This window comes from Equus caballus, chromosome 24 (genome assembly GCF_041296265.1).
Source record: "Equus caballus isolate H_3958 breed thoroughbred chromosome 24, TB-T2T, whole genome shotgun sequence".
Taxonomy (NCBI): domain Eukaryota; kingdom Metazoa; phylum Chordata; class Mammalia; order Perissodactyla; family Equidae; genus Equus; species Equus caballus.
Window position 1 is genome coordinate 46307594 of NC_091707.1, and position 16728 is coordinate 46324321.

At 42.3% G+C, this 16728-nt stretch overlaps 1 protein-coding gene across 5 annotated transcripts in view; it reads left to right on the forward strand.

The window, feature by feature from the left end:
* The window catches only part of TDP1 (tyrosyl-DNA phosphodiesterase 1), an 82845-nt gene that overhangs the window by 34683 nt on the left and 31434 nt on the right, over nt 1-16728 (forward strand). For 2 of the 5 annotated variants that reach the window (XM_023628260.2, XM_023628261.2), the window contains exon 14: nt 631-2361. The exons of the other annotated variants lie outside the window; for them this stretch is intronic. In XM_023628260.2, coding sequence (XP_023484028.1) covers nt 631-1069 — 439 coding nt within the window. In that variant the 3' untranslated portion in view covers nt 1070-2361. Of the gene's footprint in view, nt 1-630; nt 2362-16728 lie in introns of those variants that run through there. 5 annotated transcript variants of the gene reach the window in all.

A 16728-nucleotide genomic window follows, 5' to 3' on the forward strand; every position in this document is an offset into this window, starting at 1 on the left:
AAACCACGTATATACAACAGTGGTCCCATAAGATTATAATGGAGCTGAAAAATTCCTGTCACCTAGTGACATTGAAGCCATTGTAACATCGTAATGCAACACGTCACTCACATGTGTGTGATGATGCTGCCATCAACAAACCTACTGCACTGACAGTTACATAAAAGTATAGCACACACAATTGTGTACAGTACATAATACTCGATAATGATAATAAACGACTATGTTACTATGTATTTACTATGATATACTTTTTATTGTTATTTTAGAGTGTACTCTTTCTACTTCAAAAAGTTTACCATAAAACAGTATGCCATGGTACGCCAGCAGGAGCCTCATACATCTTGTGTTTACTGCATCTCTTGATTGGATCATTTTCTCTTGTGGTTGATGAAATATTGTGTTGTTTTACTCCTCATGGCCTCTAAGCATACAAAATTCATTGCTAATGTTGCCAGTGAAAAGCCACATTGAGTGATTGACCTGGAAACGTGATTAAAAGTGATAGAGTACAAAGGTAGAAAATCACTGATGGTTATTGCTCACCAGTTAGGCATGTCCCGTTCCACCATAGCTACGATCTTGAAGACTAAAGTGTCAGAAGCTGTTAAAGAATTTGCTTTATTATAGGCACCGAGACAAACAAATTCGGGAAGGGCCTGTATCAGATGTGGAGAAGCTTCTAATGACCTGGATTGAAGACCAGACACCGAAGTGTATCCCTCTCAGTGCCATGACGATCACGACCAAAGCAAAAAGTTTGTTTGCGATGTCAAGAGAAAAGGCTGGACCTGACTACAATATTGAGTTTACTCCCAGCTCTGGGTGGTTTAAACAATTCAAGAATTGTTATTTGTTACCTAAGGTGAAAGTGAGTGGTGAGTCTGCAAGTGCTGATGTGAAAGCAGCTGAAGAATTTTTGGAAACTCTAGATAAGCTGATTTTGGAGGAAAATTACTTGCCAGAGCAAATATTCAACATGAATGAGACCTCCCTATTCTGGAAACGGATGCCTGAAAGACTTTCAGCCATAGGAGGCCACATCAATGCCCGGTTTCAAGGCATTTAAGGACAGACTAACAGTCTTGCTCGGGAACAATGTTGCTGGCTACAAATTGAAGCCCTTTGTGATCTGGCACAGTGAGAACCCCAGGGCCTTCAAGCATGTCAGTAAACGCACACTGCCAGTGTACTACAGGACCAGTATGAAGTCATGGATGACCCAGCTCCTCTTCCAAGATGCCTTCCTGAATTGCTATGCCAGCAAAATGGAGAAGTACTGTGTGGAGAATAACATACCTTTCAAGATTTTGTTTACAGTTGATAATGTTCCTGGACATCCTCCTTTTATTGGTGATCTTCATCCCAATATCAAAGTGGTGTTTCTCCCTCTCAACACCACCTCTTTGATCCAACCAATGGGTCAAGTTGTTATAACAACTTTTAAGGCCTATTGCCTGAGGGGGAGTTTTTCCCAGGCTGTTGCTGCAACTTAGGAAGACAGAGAAGACACTGAATGCAATTCTGGAAGGATTACAACATCTATGACTGTGTCAAGAACCTTGCTTGGGCTTGGAGTGATGTCACCAGAGTGTATGAATGGTATCTGGAAGAAGGTGCTCAAGAGGTTCATCCACGGCTTCAAAGGCTTTGCCAAGGATGAGGAGGTTACAAAACTCAACCGAGCTGTGGTTGAGAAGGCAAACAACTTTAACCTCGGTGTGGATGACATTGAAGAGCTCCTAGAGGTGGTTCCTGAGGAACTGACTAATGAGGGGTTGTTGGAACTGGAACAGGAAAGCATAGCTGAAGAAGAGGCAGGAGAAAAGGAAGCCACAGGAGAAGAAAAAGAACCCTCAAGAAAATTCACAGTGAAGGGTTTAGCAGGAGCTTTTGCAATCCTCAACAAGCTCCTTAAAAAGTTTGAAAACATGGACCTCAACACCAAAAGGTTTCCATTAATAGGGAGGAATGTTCATGGTGCATTATCTGCTTACAAGCAAATCTGTGATGGAAAAAAAAAACCCACACAAACCACCATGGACATAGTTCTGAAAAGAGTGACACCTCCTCACAAAGAGCCTCAGGCAGGTCCTTCAGGAGGTTCCAAAAAAGACATTGTTATCATAGGAGATGACAGCTCCATGTGTTTTATTGCCCACTAAGACCTCCCAGTGGGACAAGATGTGGAGGTGGAAGACAGTGATATTGATCTTGACCCTGTATAGGCCTAGACTGTAAAGAGGTAGAGGTCAGAAGCCCAACACAGAAATAATTACAGTAGGAGGAGATCAATTCTATGCTTGAAGTGAGCACATAGATGCTTTGGAAATATCTATCAAAGCCTGTTCATCCTTGAAATGTCTCACACTTTCCTTTTCTAATCCCTGAAATTACCAGGAGAGATACTTATCACGTGAATTTCTGAAATGGTTGCCTATCTGCCATCCCATCATAGAGGTGGTCCTCTTCCCAGGCCTCCTGTCATAGTTGTCTCTGGCCGTTCATCTTTCAGAAACAGAGATTTTCCTTATTGTCCTACATTCAAAATCCTCCCACTTCCTATAGGCTGAAGTCCCGAGTTCTGAGTTGGGCATTTGGATCCAGCCACACCATTTTCCCCTTTCTTATCCTGTATTCCCCAACATGAAATCCCAGCACCAGCCAGGCTGCCCTCCTTTACCCCTGAAGTGCTGCCAGCAGCCCGTGTAGTTCCCTCTCCTGATCCCTTTGTCCTTTCTCTCTGCTTCTCTGGTTGCTGCTCATCTGTTAAGAATTGTGCTCAGCTCTGGTCTCATCTCCCCCTGGAGGCTTTGTCAGCCTCTGCTAGTCTCTCCCTTCTTCAGGTCCCTAAAGCACTTGTGCATGAACCACCAGGAGAGCTCATCGCTCCTACCTCACTGTTTTGTCTCGTCTTGTAGATAAGAAGGAACGTGAGCTTTAATGTCGACAGACAGTACTAGACGAGACTATCGTGTCTACTGTTGAACAAGTCTTTTGCTTTGAAAAAGTTTCTTAATCTCTCTAAGCCTCAGGCTCCTTGTCTACACAGCAGCTGTGAGGATGTGAGGTGCCACACTCAGTGACTAGACCCACAGGCTGAAAAAATTTAGTCTCTACAATTATAAGTTCAGTGCAATAAATTCACTGATAAAGCATAATGAAGGAAATAGACACAGAATAGTAAAATCTTAACACAAGCACGAGGGTTACTAGTGGTAGTCTAGTATGACCACCCTGTATTACCTACTCAACCATATGAATGAAAGGTTTTATCAAACAGCCGATTGTACACATTTGTATCATCCATTGCTCTTTCCAGACACTACTCTGTCCAGGCAGGGCTGTCTTTTCCATGCCCCTGCATCACACTTGCTCACTCCACCCAGTGCCTTTGTTTATGATGTTTGTCTGCCTAACATGATGCCCCTCTTCTCCAAGGATCCTAATTCTGTTTCCTTAAAGGCTCAATTTAAAATGGACAGCCATAGAGGAATATCTGGTCCCCCTTGAGTGATAGTACCCTTGCTCTGAAGTGCCTTCAAAACAACCTACCTGTTGAGTTTGTGTGCCAGGGTCATGTACTTGCTCTTATTTCTCCCACTAACTAACCAATTATAAGCTCATGCAGATCAGGGAGCAAGTCATCATTGTTGATAGTCCGTGATATCAACATGTGTTTCTTGATGTCAATGGTATGCTGGGCAGAGAGGACACAAGGATGATACAGCATGGCCTCCATTTCTTCATTCAAGAAATCTAATGAGTCCTGAATACAGGTTCTGTGTGGGATGCTGAGAATCAAGAATTACGTGGGACATAGTCCTTGTTGCACTCGAGGACACTAATAATGCCCAAGGAAGCTCAAGACACTATGGATGTTTTCACTAAATGCTTGAGAGGATGAATATAAGTGCCCGAGACTCATTCTGTAGTCAGCAGATGCTGCTGCCCTCTGCGTCAGACACTACATACCATGGGGAATAAGAGAGAATCTATTCTAACAGTTTTCCTTTTTAGTAGAGCAGGACAGGGGAGGCAGACAATATACAAATAAGGTAGCGTGAAATATCAAAGGCGATGAACAAGTAGGGTGATGTGTTAGAGCACATGTGGAGGAGTCAGAGAAGGCCTCCTTTAGGAGGTCATGTTTGGATTGAGTTGATACGAAGGTGCCAGCCCCACGAAGAACATTCTGGACGGAGGGAATACCTGGGGAAAGGCCCTTGGTTGGAGAGTATGTGGAATGTTAGAGTGCTCCAGTGTGGCTGTGTTGAGACCAGCCCCGGTCATAGAGAGCCTCGAAGGCCAGAATAAGAATTTTGTTCAAAGTGCTCTGGAAACCATTTGAGTGTTTAACAGTGGAGTGACATCATCTGATAGATGTCTTTAGAAGATAACCCAGGCTCCTGAATGGACAGTGGATCACTGGGAGATAAGAGTGGATGTGTGCAACCCAGCTAGGAAGCATGGAGAGATTACTGTGGTTTAGGAGAGGGAGATGACAGTGTTGGTGGGGAAGAGCAAGTAGATACAGGCTACGTTGGGGTGAGGAGCTATCTATCTGTATAGAACATATCCCCAAAACACTCTCTCAAAGAAAGACAGTTGGAATGGTGGGAAGAGCATGAGTTTGGAGTTAGACCCAAGTCCAAATTTAAACTCAACCCCTTACCATTTGTGAGTCAGTAAACCACGCCAAGCACCAGTTTCCTTATAGATGAAAGTAGGATATGAAGTTACACTGAGTTTTATTGAGAAGCTTGAGATTAATTATATAGAACACCTATCCCCAGGGAGTGGTAGACGCTCAACACACTTATCTTCCCTACTTATGGAAACTTAATTCTGAATATTGGTTATAATTACTAGGTAATAGTACTTGTAATAAATGTTTCATTGTAAGCACGTGAAACATCTGTAACGAGTATGGGGTAGTAATACTTAACAGTCGCAGCTCAACCTGTAAATTCACAGTGACCACAAGAACTATCAAAACCTCAGAATCCACCATCATGCCCTTGAACCAGTCCCCTGGTCTCCTCAGACTCAGTCTCCTGGGGAATCTCTGGTAAGGTGTAAGGCCCCAGCCAGGACAATAAATAAAAGTTATTTCTGCTCTGCAGGGGTAAGAAGAACAGGGACAGGGGAGAGACTTGACCTTCATTAAGCAGCTACAATGTAGCAGAACATTCTAGTGCTTTCCCCGCATTGTCTCAATCATCATAGGAGAGCCTGTGAGGTGGCGTCGTCCCCTCCCGCAGATGAGGGATGAGACTGCAGGGCTCAGGCAGCTCCGTACATTACCCATCAAGTACTTGCCCACGGTGGGCAAAGCTGCTAACTCAAGGCTCAGGGATAGAGCGACAAGCGAAGATGAGCTTCCTGCTCTCATGGAGTTTACATTACAGTAGAACGAAAGAGGTTTTCTCGACTCATTGTACGCGTATTTAATTGCAGTTATAAGGTTTTTCTTACTATTCTGCACAAGTAGATTTTCACCTAGCAAGGCCTTAACCATCTTTCAGTTTCAGAACTGAGTTTAACTCATTCTGAAGTTAAAGACTCTTGCTTCCTTAGCCCAGTGGCTTCCATAACACCCTGGGCTCCTGCATGGTCAGTGTTCTTTCCCTTTTCCACGTGGTTACTTGTGTACTCGTTGGCTTCCCCTCTAGTCTCTGAGCCAAGTTCACGTCTGTCTCATTCAGCACCGCAGTGCCTGGCCTGCAGGGGCGGTCAGGACGCATTTGTTAAGGAGGAAGTTAGCCAAAGCCAGAATTGAGGCTGTAACAGTGAAAGTGCTGCCTAGACTTGGTGCATAACTGAATGTGGGAGGTGCTTCAGAGGTGATTCCTGGGCTTGGGGTGTGTCTACTAGGGAGATTGAAGGTGGGCGTTGTCATCAATAGAGAAAGCGGGAAATGGAATTGGTTTCAGTGGGAAGATGGTCAAATTGATCACAGATTGATGTGGTGGGAACTTCAAGTAGAATTATTTGTTGAAGGTACTCAAAAGTTGGGTGTACATATAATATATTTTTGGAATTCTCCTTAGAACTGATCATTGACACTCTGAGCCTCTGTGACTTTTTCAGGGCAGAGTGTAGCAGAAGGTTGATGGCTGGGAGTTGAGGAACATTAAGTATGAAGTGGGCTTTTCATGCTTACCAAGTGTTCCACTGCCAAACAAGTGAATTGGATCCAAGCCTTCTCTCCTGAGTTAAAGAGCAACTGGTCACTGCCTTCCATGAAATAATCTTTCTAGCTAAGAGAAGTGTTATGTGTTGTATTTTGCATATCATAAAATTTAACCATTCACTCAACAGATGTTTATTCAGCATTTACTATGTCTAGGCACTCTTCCAGGTGCCAGGAGGACAATCATAAAACATCATCCTTGACTTTATGTTATGTTGGTGGGAGTTATACAAAAAGCAAACGAGTAAGTTTATTTGTATGTGTCAAGTGGTGTTAAGTGCTACAGAGAAAAATAAAGTAGAATAGTAATTTAGGTGCACAATCCACTACTCAAAATCCTTGGGACCAGATGTAGTTCAGTATTTGGAGTTTAGAAAGATAATGTGGTACATATACCGTCTACTAACATCCTTAGTGGTATTACAAATAGCCTCGTGTCAACTTAGGTCAACTTTTGCCACCCAGTGAGCTAAGAAGAATGTTTGCCATTAAATGAAATGAGTTAGGTAAAGCTTGATTTTGAAGTTGATGTTTAGGTTGTTTTTAGATTTTCAAAACTAACTTTTGGTGCTTACTATCAGTTCCAGGCACTGTTCTGAGCACATTTCATACACACAAACACACACACACACACACACACACACACGTGTAATCCTTATAACAGTTCTACATTGTAGCTATTCATCCCCTTTACAGATGGGGAGCTGAAGCACAGAGAGGTTAAACGAGTGCACAGGAGCCAAGGCACATCCTCAAGGACTGTGCTGTAGGGTAGTGCTTGGGTCGGGGAGGGAAGCCTCTCGTTAAATAGAGTGGTCAGGGAAGGCCTCACTGACGTGGTGACATTTAAGCAGAGACCTGAAAGAAGGAAGGGAGCCATGTGGATGGATAGCTGGGGGAAAGCATTCCGGACACAGGCAGAGGCGGGGAATATGCTCGTTGTGTTTGAGAAACAGTAAAGTGGATGTTGCTGGAGTAAGTGGGGTCGGAGGGCAGGTGAGGTCACAGCAATAGCTGGAGGCCAGACTTTGCCTTTTACCTGCGTTAGGGGCAGAATTACCCTGCCTTGCTGTCTCCTGGGTTTCCTGAAGCTTATTAGGCATGGGTCTACAAAAGGCAGTTCTATTTCAATATATCGTATAATTTGAATTGATCAGAATAATTAAGTGCTTTTTAAAATACTTGTTCCATGAAGCTTTCTGGAATAAGGCATGGTTTTAATGTAGTTGGCTTTAGCTTACACTCAAACTGTATGTTTCTCAACTGAGTGCTAATGGCATTTTCGTCCAGATAATTCTTTGTTGTGCAAGACTGTCCCATGCATATAGGATGTTTAACAACCCAGCCCTCAGACTAAATGCCAAGTCATGGTGAAAGCCTCCCAACACCCCATGCATTTCTGAATATCCCCTAGATTGTCTGTCCTGGTTGATAATATCATCATTTCTGAAACTAAATTCAGAACTTTGTGAACAGCTGGTTTGTGTGCTACTATTACTTCATTTAATACATTTTCCTACCTTGGAGTGATGAGACAGGTTGTAGAGAATCATGGTTTCTAGTCTAAGTGAAGTGATAATGCCTAGCAAATCTGACAACCCACCAACAAAGTGGTAGACGTACTATGTTTTAAGAACTGGATTTTAGCAAAAGATTAATACATCAAAAGCTACATAAATTTAACTCTCTTTTTTTTGACACTTTTCTACTTTGATTTATTATTACTAATCCACATTAATGTTCATTTTTGGGATGAATAACTACTTTTTATTAAGTGCAACAAAATTAAAACAAATTCCCCAGAAAATATTATAATAGTAATAACAGTAATATAATAATACAATAATCATTATAATAGTAATAAGCAAGATGGATGATAATGAACTTTGATTCTAACATGATATTGATACTTTTTCAAAAATAATCTATATCTGTACTTCCAAAAAAATGTTGCCCTTCAAGGTGCTCACCTCTTGACACTTGATATTGCCATTGCTCAAATCTTTTTGCCACTCTTTGGAATTTCCTGCAAAGTGAGTTTACGTGGCACATATAAGTATTGTGCTTGTAACAAATAAGTATTGTTTCTTAATAGACACTCTTCTGTTTTGGGCCTTGTATTAGTTTTCTGTTGCTATATAATAAGTTCCCACAAACTAAGTGGCTTAAAATGAGGCAAATTTATTATCCAACAATTTCTGTGGATCAGGAGGCTGGACATGGGTTAGCTGGGTCCTCTAAACAGGATCAAAGTGTTGATCAGGGCTGCAGTCTCCTCTGAGGTTCAGAGTCCTCTTCTAAGCTCACTGGTTGTCTGCAGAATTTAGTTACTTGTGGCTATGAGACTGAGGTTCCTGCTTTCTTGATGGCTGTCAACCAGGAGCTATTCTCAGCTCTAAAGTGCCACCCCAGCGCCCTGCCATATGGTCTTCTCCATGAACAGTTCACAGCATAACTGTTACTTCTTCAAAGCCAAAGGAGAATCCCTCTCCTCAAGAAGGACCCAGTCTCTCTTTTAAGCTGTCGCCTGGTTAGGTCAGGCCCACCCATGGTTTTTCCAAACCTTTTGATTAACTTAGCCAGCTGATTGGTAACCTAATCCTGGGAATGAAGCCCATGATATTCACAATTTTTGCTCACACTTAAGAGTAGGGGATTATATAGGGTGTATACACCAGGGGCAGGGGCAGAATCTTGGTGGCCATCTGCCAATTCTGCCTTCCACAGCCCTCATTAGTATTTACTAACCAGTTTGATTCATCCATCTTATTCTCCAACATTGATTTGAAATAATTTCTTACTCTTTTCGAAATTGAGGTTTATTTTCCATAGTTAAGCAAAACTGCCCTTGAACGTACTCAAAAGACTGAAGCTCAAGCTCCAAAGCTGTTTGAGAAGAGAAGTTCTATAACTATCTAGAGCCAAGGGAGGCATCTTTAGTGGAGTGAGAGCAGAACCCTGCAGCACAGTTGTGTTGGGGAACCACATTCTCTTGGGTATGTAGAGTTGTTAAAAACAGTAATAATAAGTCTTATAAAAGATAAATAGAATCCCAAAAGATTGAATTTCCTAAACCAAAAAAACCTCCGTGGGGCTGGCCCCGTGGCCTAGTGGTTAAGTTTGGCACACTCTGCATTGGCAGCCTGGGTTCGTGGGTTTGGTTTGGATCCCAGGCACAGACCTAGACTACTTGTTAGCCATGCTGTGGCAGCAACCCACATGTAAAGGAGAGGAAGATTGGCACAGGTATTAGCTCAGGGCTAATCTTCCTCAGCAAAAACAAAAACACCTTATCACCTTAGAAGTGTACCTCGCATATTTCCTATAGTGTGTGCATAGTCTCTTATTACCTGTCATTTCTCTACCCATCATAAGTAGAGGACATTGGCTTCCTGGTCATGGGGACTTTGTTTTATCCAGTTGACATTTCACAAATATTGAAACTGGCTACTGAAGGTCAGGGATTGAAATCTTATAAAAATGCTAGCCCTAATATAGTTTTCATCTTCCATTTTATTTTTTTATTTTATTTATTTATTTTTCTGGGAAAGATTCTCTCTGAGCTAACATCTGTTGCCAATCTTTGTCTCTTTTTTTTTCCTCCCCAAAGCCCCAGTACCTAGTTGTATATCCTAGTTGTAAGTCCTTCTAGTTCTTCTATGTGAGCCACCACCACAGCATGGCTACTGGCAGACAGGTGGTGTGGTTCCATGCCCAGGAGCCAGACCTGGGTGCCACAGTGGCATGCGCCAAACTTTAGCCACTAGGCCATCAGGACTGGCTCTCCATTTTATTCTTCCTCTCAAATACACATGAATCACAAAGTTTTCATTTCCTCTCTTTCATTTTGCGTTGTGATTGGGGTTCTGACTGAAAGCATTTCTTATAGATCCTGGGTTATAGTTTAATATTTGGTTGCCACATCACTGAGACTTATAAAATCTGCGCTAAAATCATGTTTAATGAAACTTCTATTTTATTAGACTGTCTATATTAGAACATTTTGTTCTATTCCAAGAGAAAACTAATTTGTAATCCCACACTTCTTTTCCTACCAAAATACTCATCCTAACTGTTGGTAATTGTTTAATGTCTGGTTTTTTTTTCAGACCAACAAATACATTGCCTGGTCTGTAGTGGTTCATAAAATTTTGAATGAATGAATGAATGAATGAATGAATGATATTCCCCTCATTCTAACTACCGTTCGTTTACTGACTGCTTCTCAGGTCTTCAGCTTATGGGTTTTTTTTGTACTATCCAGAACATTATGCTTATCCTTAAGGTCTATCTCAAATGTTCTCCTTTGAAACTTTTTCTAACTCAGCAGACATAATTCATTGTTTTTTCCTTTGTGTTTCTTAGCACTTTTTGCTTGGTCCTTTTACTTCTTCCTTTGTTGGTTCTTTATGGGTCCCTTTTCTTCATATATTATGAGCTTCTTGAGAGCAGATGCCCAGTCTTACTCATCTTAATATCCTCAGCGTCTAACGCTGTACATGGCTTGTGGTTAGTGACCGATACATGTTTGAATCATAGCCCTTTACAAAACTTTTTTTCAAATGGTAATATACACACATAACTGGAAAAGGGAGTGTGGAACAAGTTTGTCTTCCCACTCCTGGTGCCCAGCCATCCTGCTTCTCAACCTCAAACCACTACTGCTAATGTCTGGGGTTTATAGCTTTAACCTCATCAACATTTTCAAACTCAGGCACCTCAGATAGTGATATCATCCAGTCAGCCAACATACTGCAGAGGAAATAGCACTGAAATATAGCCCAAAGGTCCATGTCCTAATTTGGGATTGCCACTTACTAGCCTTGCCACTTAAATTTTACAAAAGTCATTTACAACCTGAGCTTTTATCTTACTTATGGAATGCTCTGAGGATGTTGATAGAAAATGAACATGGAGGTTACCTATTAAACTGTGTGATGTATTGAATATTAGTTAACTGCGTGATTTTTAGTGGCTACCAACAACCATGTGTTATTATTAAGCTCGTATTCATTAGGCCCCTTGGGATTCAAGAAAGCAGCTTATAAAGCCCATATCTGTTTTGTTTATGCAACATATGGATGTTTAATATGTGACCTAAAGATTTGTCCGTAGATAGAGCCTTTTCTAAACTCAATAGTTTGTTAATTTAAAGTGTGATTAACTTAAAAATTGGTCACATTATTCTATGTAATCAAGACAAGTACATTCAGCCATAAGTATATGTTCAAAGAAACTTAAAACTCACACTTTAGCTTGAACTTATCAGAATGTTATGTTGACTGGTAATTTCCTCTCTTGTCTGGTTGCTTTTATAGAAAGCTATGTATAGTTTTTGATCCTACCATGAAATCATCATTTGTTTGATGGGCAGCCTGTTATGGAAATTACTGGGACATGATGACAAATACAGCATTTAAATTTTGCCACAGGACCAAGCAGGCAAGAAGATGAGCTTGAAGAAGCAGCCTTGGCTGAGAAGATAGTGCCTAGGAGTAATTGGCAAACCCAGTGAGAACAATTACGAAAGCTGTGCATTGTGGGTGGGCAGAAAGCAATTGCTGTTATGGTTGCCTAGCAACTGACAGGCATTGCAGGATAGTGGGGATGAGCAGAAATGTTGGTGCTGCCACTATGGGGGAAAACGAGACAAGTGCTTAACTACAAAACCACTGTGGCTTTTTGAGAAAACATTAAAGATGTTCTGCCCTCCTCTGCTTTTCACCATTGCTGTGCAGTACTTCTCTAATGTCTCTTCTTTTGATCCTGGAACAAATAGTCCTGTCTCTTCCTTTGTCTGAGTTTTTTGGTGAAAATCAAATTGGATCACACAGAAAAATACTTGTAGATGTCTTTGGGTAGACTTGGTTGCCTAGCACTGCGGCTGCAAGATATTGGGATTAGTTAGTATGCCTCATGGACTTTGTTACAAATAATGGTTATCAGTACTAAAGTCTGCAAATGACTTCCTTTCTGTTTTAGAGATGATTCAAGGTCCTATCACCAGCCTCGCTTTCTTGCGTTCTGGTACAAGTAGGCCAAAGATGCAGCCTGCCCCTTGCCTCATGTGGGCAGTTCTCATGGAGCATTATTACTGACAGGAAAAGGCTTGAGACTCCTGACCAAGGGCCTCTTTGTACACGGGCATTGCTAGTCACAAGGTGTAGCTGTGGCTTAAGATGAGGAGGTGCTATCAGGGAGTCCCACACCAGGAACTGGCCACCGAAAAGAACCCCTCACAAATAACATCAGATACTTGTGTGGTGCTTATTATAGCTGACTAATTGCTTTTTTTATGCTAACGCATTTAATCCTCCAAATTAGGAACTAGGTACTAGTATTATCCCCATTTTAGAGATGTAAAAACTAAAGCAGGGAGAGCTTCAATGCCCCCAGTGACCCAGTTGGTAGGGTGCTAGAGATGAGATTCAAACCCAATAGTCCAGCGTGACTATTTCTCGCTTATGTGCCAGACACTGCTCTGGTCCTTGGTTATGGATGACGAGCAAGACAGGCATGCCCTGCCCACGAGGAACTTGTATTCTATTTGGTGTAGCCCTGTTCTCCTGCTGTGGGGTCAGCACTGCTGACTAAGGCTCCAGGGAGAACATACAGCTCAGAAACTCACTGCAGCCCCCATTTCCTAAAGAAGCAACTTCCAGGTCTTCCCTCCTCCCTGGTAGGCCAGGCCCCTCCCACTCGTCTCTCCCGGACCTTCGCCCAGAATGCCCTGACTCCCTACCCACTGCTTTGCCATAACACTGCCCACCAGTGAAGGTTTTCGTTTCTGCCACACTGTCATTTGTGGCCCTTGCTGAGCAAGCTCTGATGACTGTGGCTGGCAGTGAGTGGCCTGATGCTGCTTTTTTCAGCCTTTGTGTGTCCTGCCTCTGTTAGTGCAGTGAGCAAGTGTTTCCTGAGAGTCCATCTGTGCCAGGCTTTGTTTTCAGGTACAGCACTTAAAGCCCCAGGGCTCTCTTAAAACACTTCTTCATCCTGCTCATCCAGTTCCCATTTGCTGGTCAACATCCTGAGCAGCTGACAGATTTCTTGAACACCTAATTCCTCCAACTTCTGCTCATCTGGTCTGTTCATACTAAACTCAGCCACGTTTGTAGTGATTAATGCCACCTAGAGCCTGCATCTTCCGGATCTGTCTGTTGTTTCACATGCTTTTAAGTCCCATATTATCATTCAGTCTTTTACTCATCTTTTCTGCTCTTTGCAAATAAACATTCACTACATATTCTCAATACCATGCTGGACCTGTGGGCCTGCAAATGTCCCTGAGCTTTGGATATTAATAGCTAGGTCTGCTAATCTACTGAGAGGCTGATCAATATGTAGTTAGGTGTTTGTGTGTGCCTGTTCAGGGGAATTTACACTGTAGCAGTTAAGGGCATCCAGGGTGTACTAATAAGATGTGTGTAGTGGGGGAGGATTCAGAGAAGAGAGAAATCACTTATGCATAAAATAGCTAGATGAAGCTTCAGGAAGTGGTACATTTTGTGTTTGAGAGGCCCCAGTGAGTACTTTAAGCAGAAGAAATCATATCCTTTAAGCCCTGAGACAGGTGTGCTGGGGGAGTGGAGAGATCATCCAGGCTGGCACGCAGCGTTGTGTGGGGAAGGATGGGAGGGAAGCCTGACCAGCGGATGGGGCCAGGCTTGTGGGGCTTGAATGACGGGTGAAGACCTTTGGACTTCGCAGTAGGGATTTGCTGGATGTTTTTGAACAAGAGACTGAGACAGTCAACAGTGTTAATGTTACTGATAATGTCTGTTATTTTTCAAGGCTTTGTAATTGACACAGTATTTTCGTGATAATGCTGCCATGTGTTCTCTGCAATCTAAATGGAGCAGGTATTATTATCCTATCTATTTTATGAATGTAGGAACAGGTACAGAGTTGAGGCTGCTCAGCTAGTAAATGGTTGCACTGGAACTTGAACCCAGATCTTTTTCTTCTTCCAAGTCATATATTCTTTTTGGAATTGTTTTATGGGATAGATTAGAGGAAATAGAGCATAGAGGCAGAAAAAACTACTGAGAGACCGATGCAAAATTCCAAACATGGGATGATAAGGTGGCAGTGGAATAGAAAAGCAGAGGGGCTGTCACATAGAGAATTATAGAAGAATCTGAAGGACTCGAACAGGCTGAGAGTAGGGCGGGAGGAAGTGGGTTGCCTGCAAGCTTGCGAATGTAGTTCTCTAGGAGAGTTACAGACACTCTCAGGCTTTGTGGAGCTGGCCACTAACCCCACTAACCCCAGCTCCTCAAGCTGTCTCAGTGGAAGCCGTCCGTTTGCTCTGCAGCACCAATACTGGGTACTATTTGCTGTGAGCCTCCGAAAAGACGAGCATGGTTGCCAGCAGGTTGTACCACTGTGGGACCCAAGGGAACAAAGGCAAGGCCCCTGCCTTCACAGACTCAGTTGGGGGATCAGGGAGGGATCTTCTTGAGAGAGCTTTTGAAGGTCTCTTGAGGTAAGTTGACCCAATACTGGTTGCACGTCGGACCTTTCCGTGTAACCCGGCTGTATAAACAGTCTGCTGTCTGCAGCCCCACCCTTGCTAGACAACTGCTTCAGCTCTCTGGGGCTGTTTCCCCAAGGGGAGAACCAGGGCTTGGGCTAAGTGGGTGGTTTTCATACCACGTTCCTTAGAGCCAGAGTTCTGGAAATTCCTCTCAGAGCCCACTACAACAGTGGGTGGGGGGAGAGGAGTGCGTGTAATTCCTGGTTCACCTAGAGACACTTGCCTTTTGCCTACTTTAAATGTTTCCTTTGAACAAAGACTCTCCAAATTAAGAACAAAAAGGTTTTAAAAAAACATTATGATAGATAATCTTCCTAGGCCTATTCTAACAAACATTTCATAGTTCTGTTAAAAGTTTTTTTTTTTAAAGATTTTATTTTTTTCCATTTTCTCCCTAAAGCCCCCCAGTACATAGTTGTATATTCCTCGTTGTGGGTCCTTCTAGTTGTGGCATGTGGGACGCTGCCTCAGCATGGTTTGATGAGCAGTGCCATGTCCGCCCCCAGGATTCGAACTAATGAAACACTGGGCCGCCTGCAGCAGAGCGCGCGAACTTAACCACTCGGCCACGGGGCCAGCCCCTGTTAAAAGTATTAATACTTTCCAAATATTACTTTTGTGTTGTGCTTTACAATTTACTAAGCACTTTCACCTAGATTGTTTCATTCATTCCTCGTTATAACCCAGTGACATGAACAGATGATGTTAAACCCATATTACAGGTGAAGAAATTGGCGCTCAAAGGACGTAACTCCAAGTGACAGCTGGCGAAAATCAAAACTCAAATCTTAGGAGTCTGTTGCTCTTTTCAAGTCTTTTATTGCCTTTCCACCATAGGAGATGGACTGAAATAATGGAACACATCAGTAGAAAATGAAATAATAAGCAATTTTTGGTTATCACATTGGTTACTATTAAATACATATGGACATTTTTTGATATGGTGTTCTAAATACCAATTTTGACCTGAAATTTGAAAAGCAACTTTTGATCTTACTTGATAGTATTTTTTGTCATTTTGGATTCTGGATGCTGATAGGATAGTTTCTAAAGCCCATATAATCCCATTTGTGGGTTCAAGGATAGATGGATCCTTTTAAAGACTAGGGTGATAGCTGGGCTGGATTATGCTGTAGAAGGAAATTCACTGTGGATTGGAAAAAGTTTGCTTGAGGTCACAATATGCCTGTGACTGAGGGACAAAATGAGGTTGCAAATAGATTTCTCAGAATCTATTTGGTGCTTTGTCAGGATTGTGACTTGCAAAAGTCCACACCCAAGTATCTAATCTCCTGTTGTGCTCTGCTCTTGCTTATCTGTGTGAAGATAATGATTTTCACTTTTCTTTTGCTGGCATTTAATATACTGTATCTATAAAACGTGATACCAGCCCCCAGAACACAGCTGACATGTTGTGTCTTCTTTGGTACTTAATCTCACAAGATTGTTGGACATCTGCAGAATAATTTTAACCATGCTATTAAATTCCTGGCACTTTATCACCCATTTCTATATTAAAAATTGGGGGACATATATCTGTATCAAGGAAACCAAAATCCTCTCGACTTCCTTTCTGAAGTAAAATGGAAGCTTACTGTATTTCTGCCTTGGGAACTTATGCAAGGCTTATGAAACCAGTGAAGCAATCTAGTGAATAACTTTTAGACCCATCTACCACCAAAACCTTCTAGAATTGGGAGGCCAGGATGGACCTACTTTCTGGAGAATTCCGTCACTTGGTGAGTCACACCAGAGAGAAGGACCAGAGTCACCCTCCCATAAATTTAGCAAAGTATTGGTAATGGTAACCGCTAACATCTATTCAGCATCATTTATATAGTGAGGACTTTACACTCCTTACCTGATAAAATCTGCACATCACCTTTGTGAGGCAGGTACCTTACTATGTTTTATAGGTATGGAACTTAAAGGTCGGCAGTGTTAGCACTAACTGTTATTGAAATGCTCTATAGCTCAGATTCCGCTCTTATTC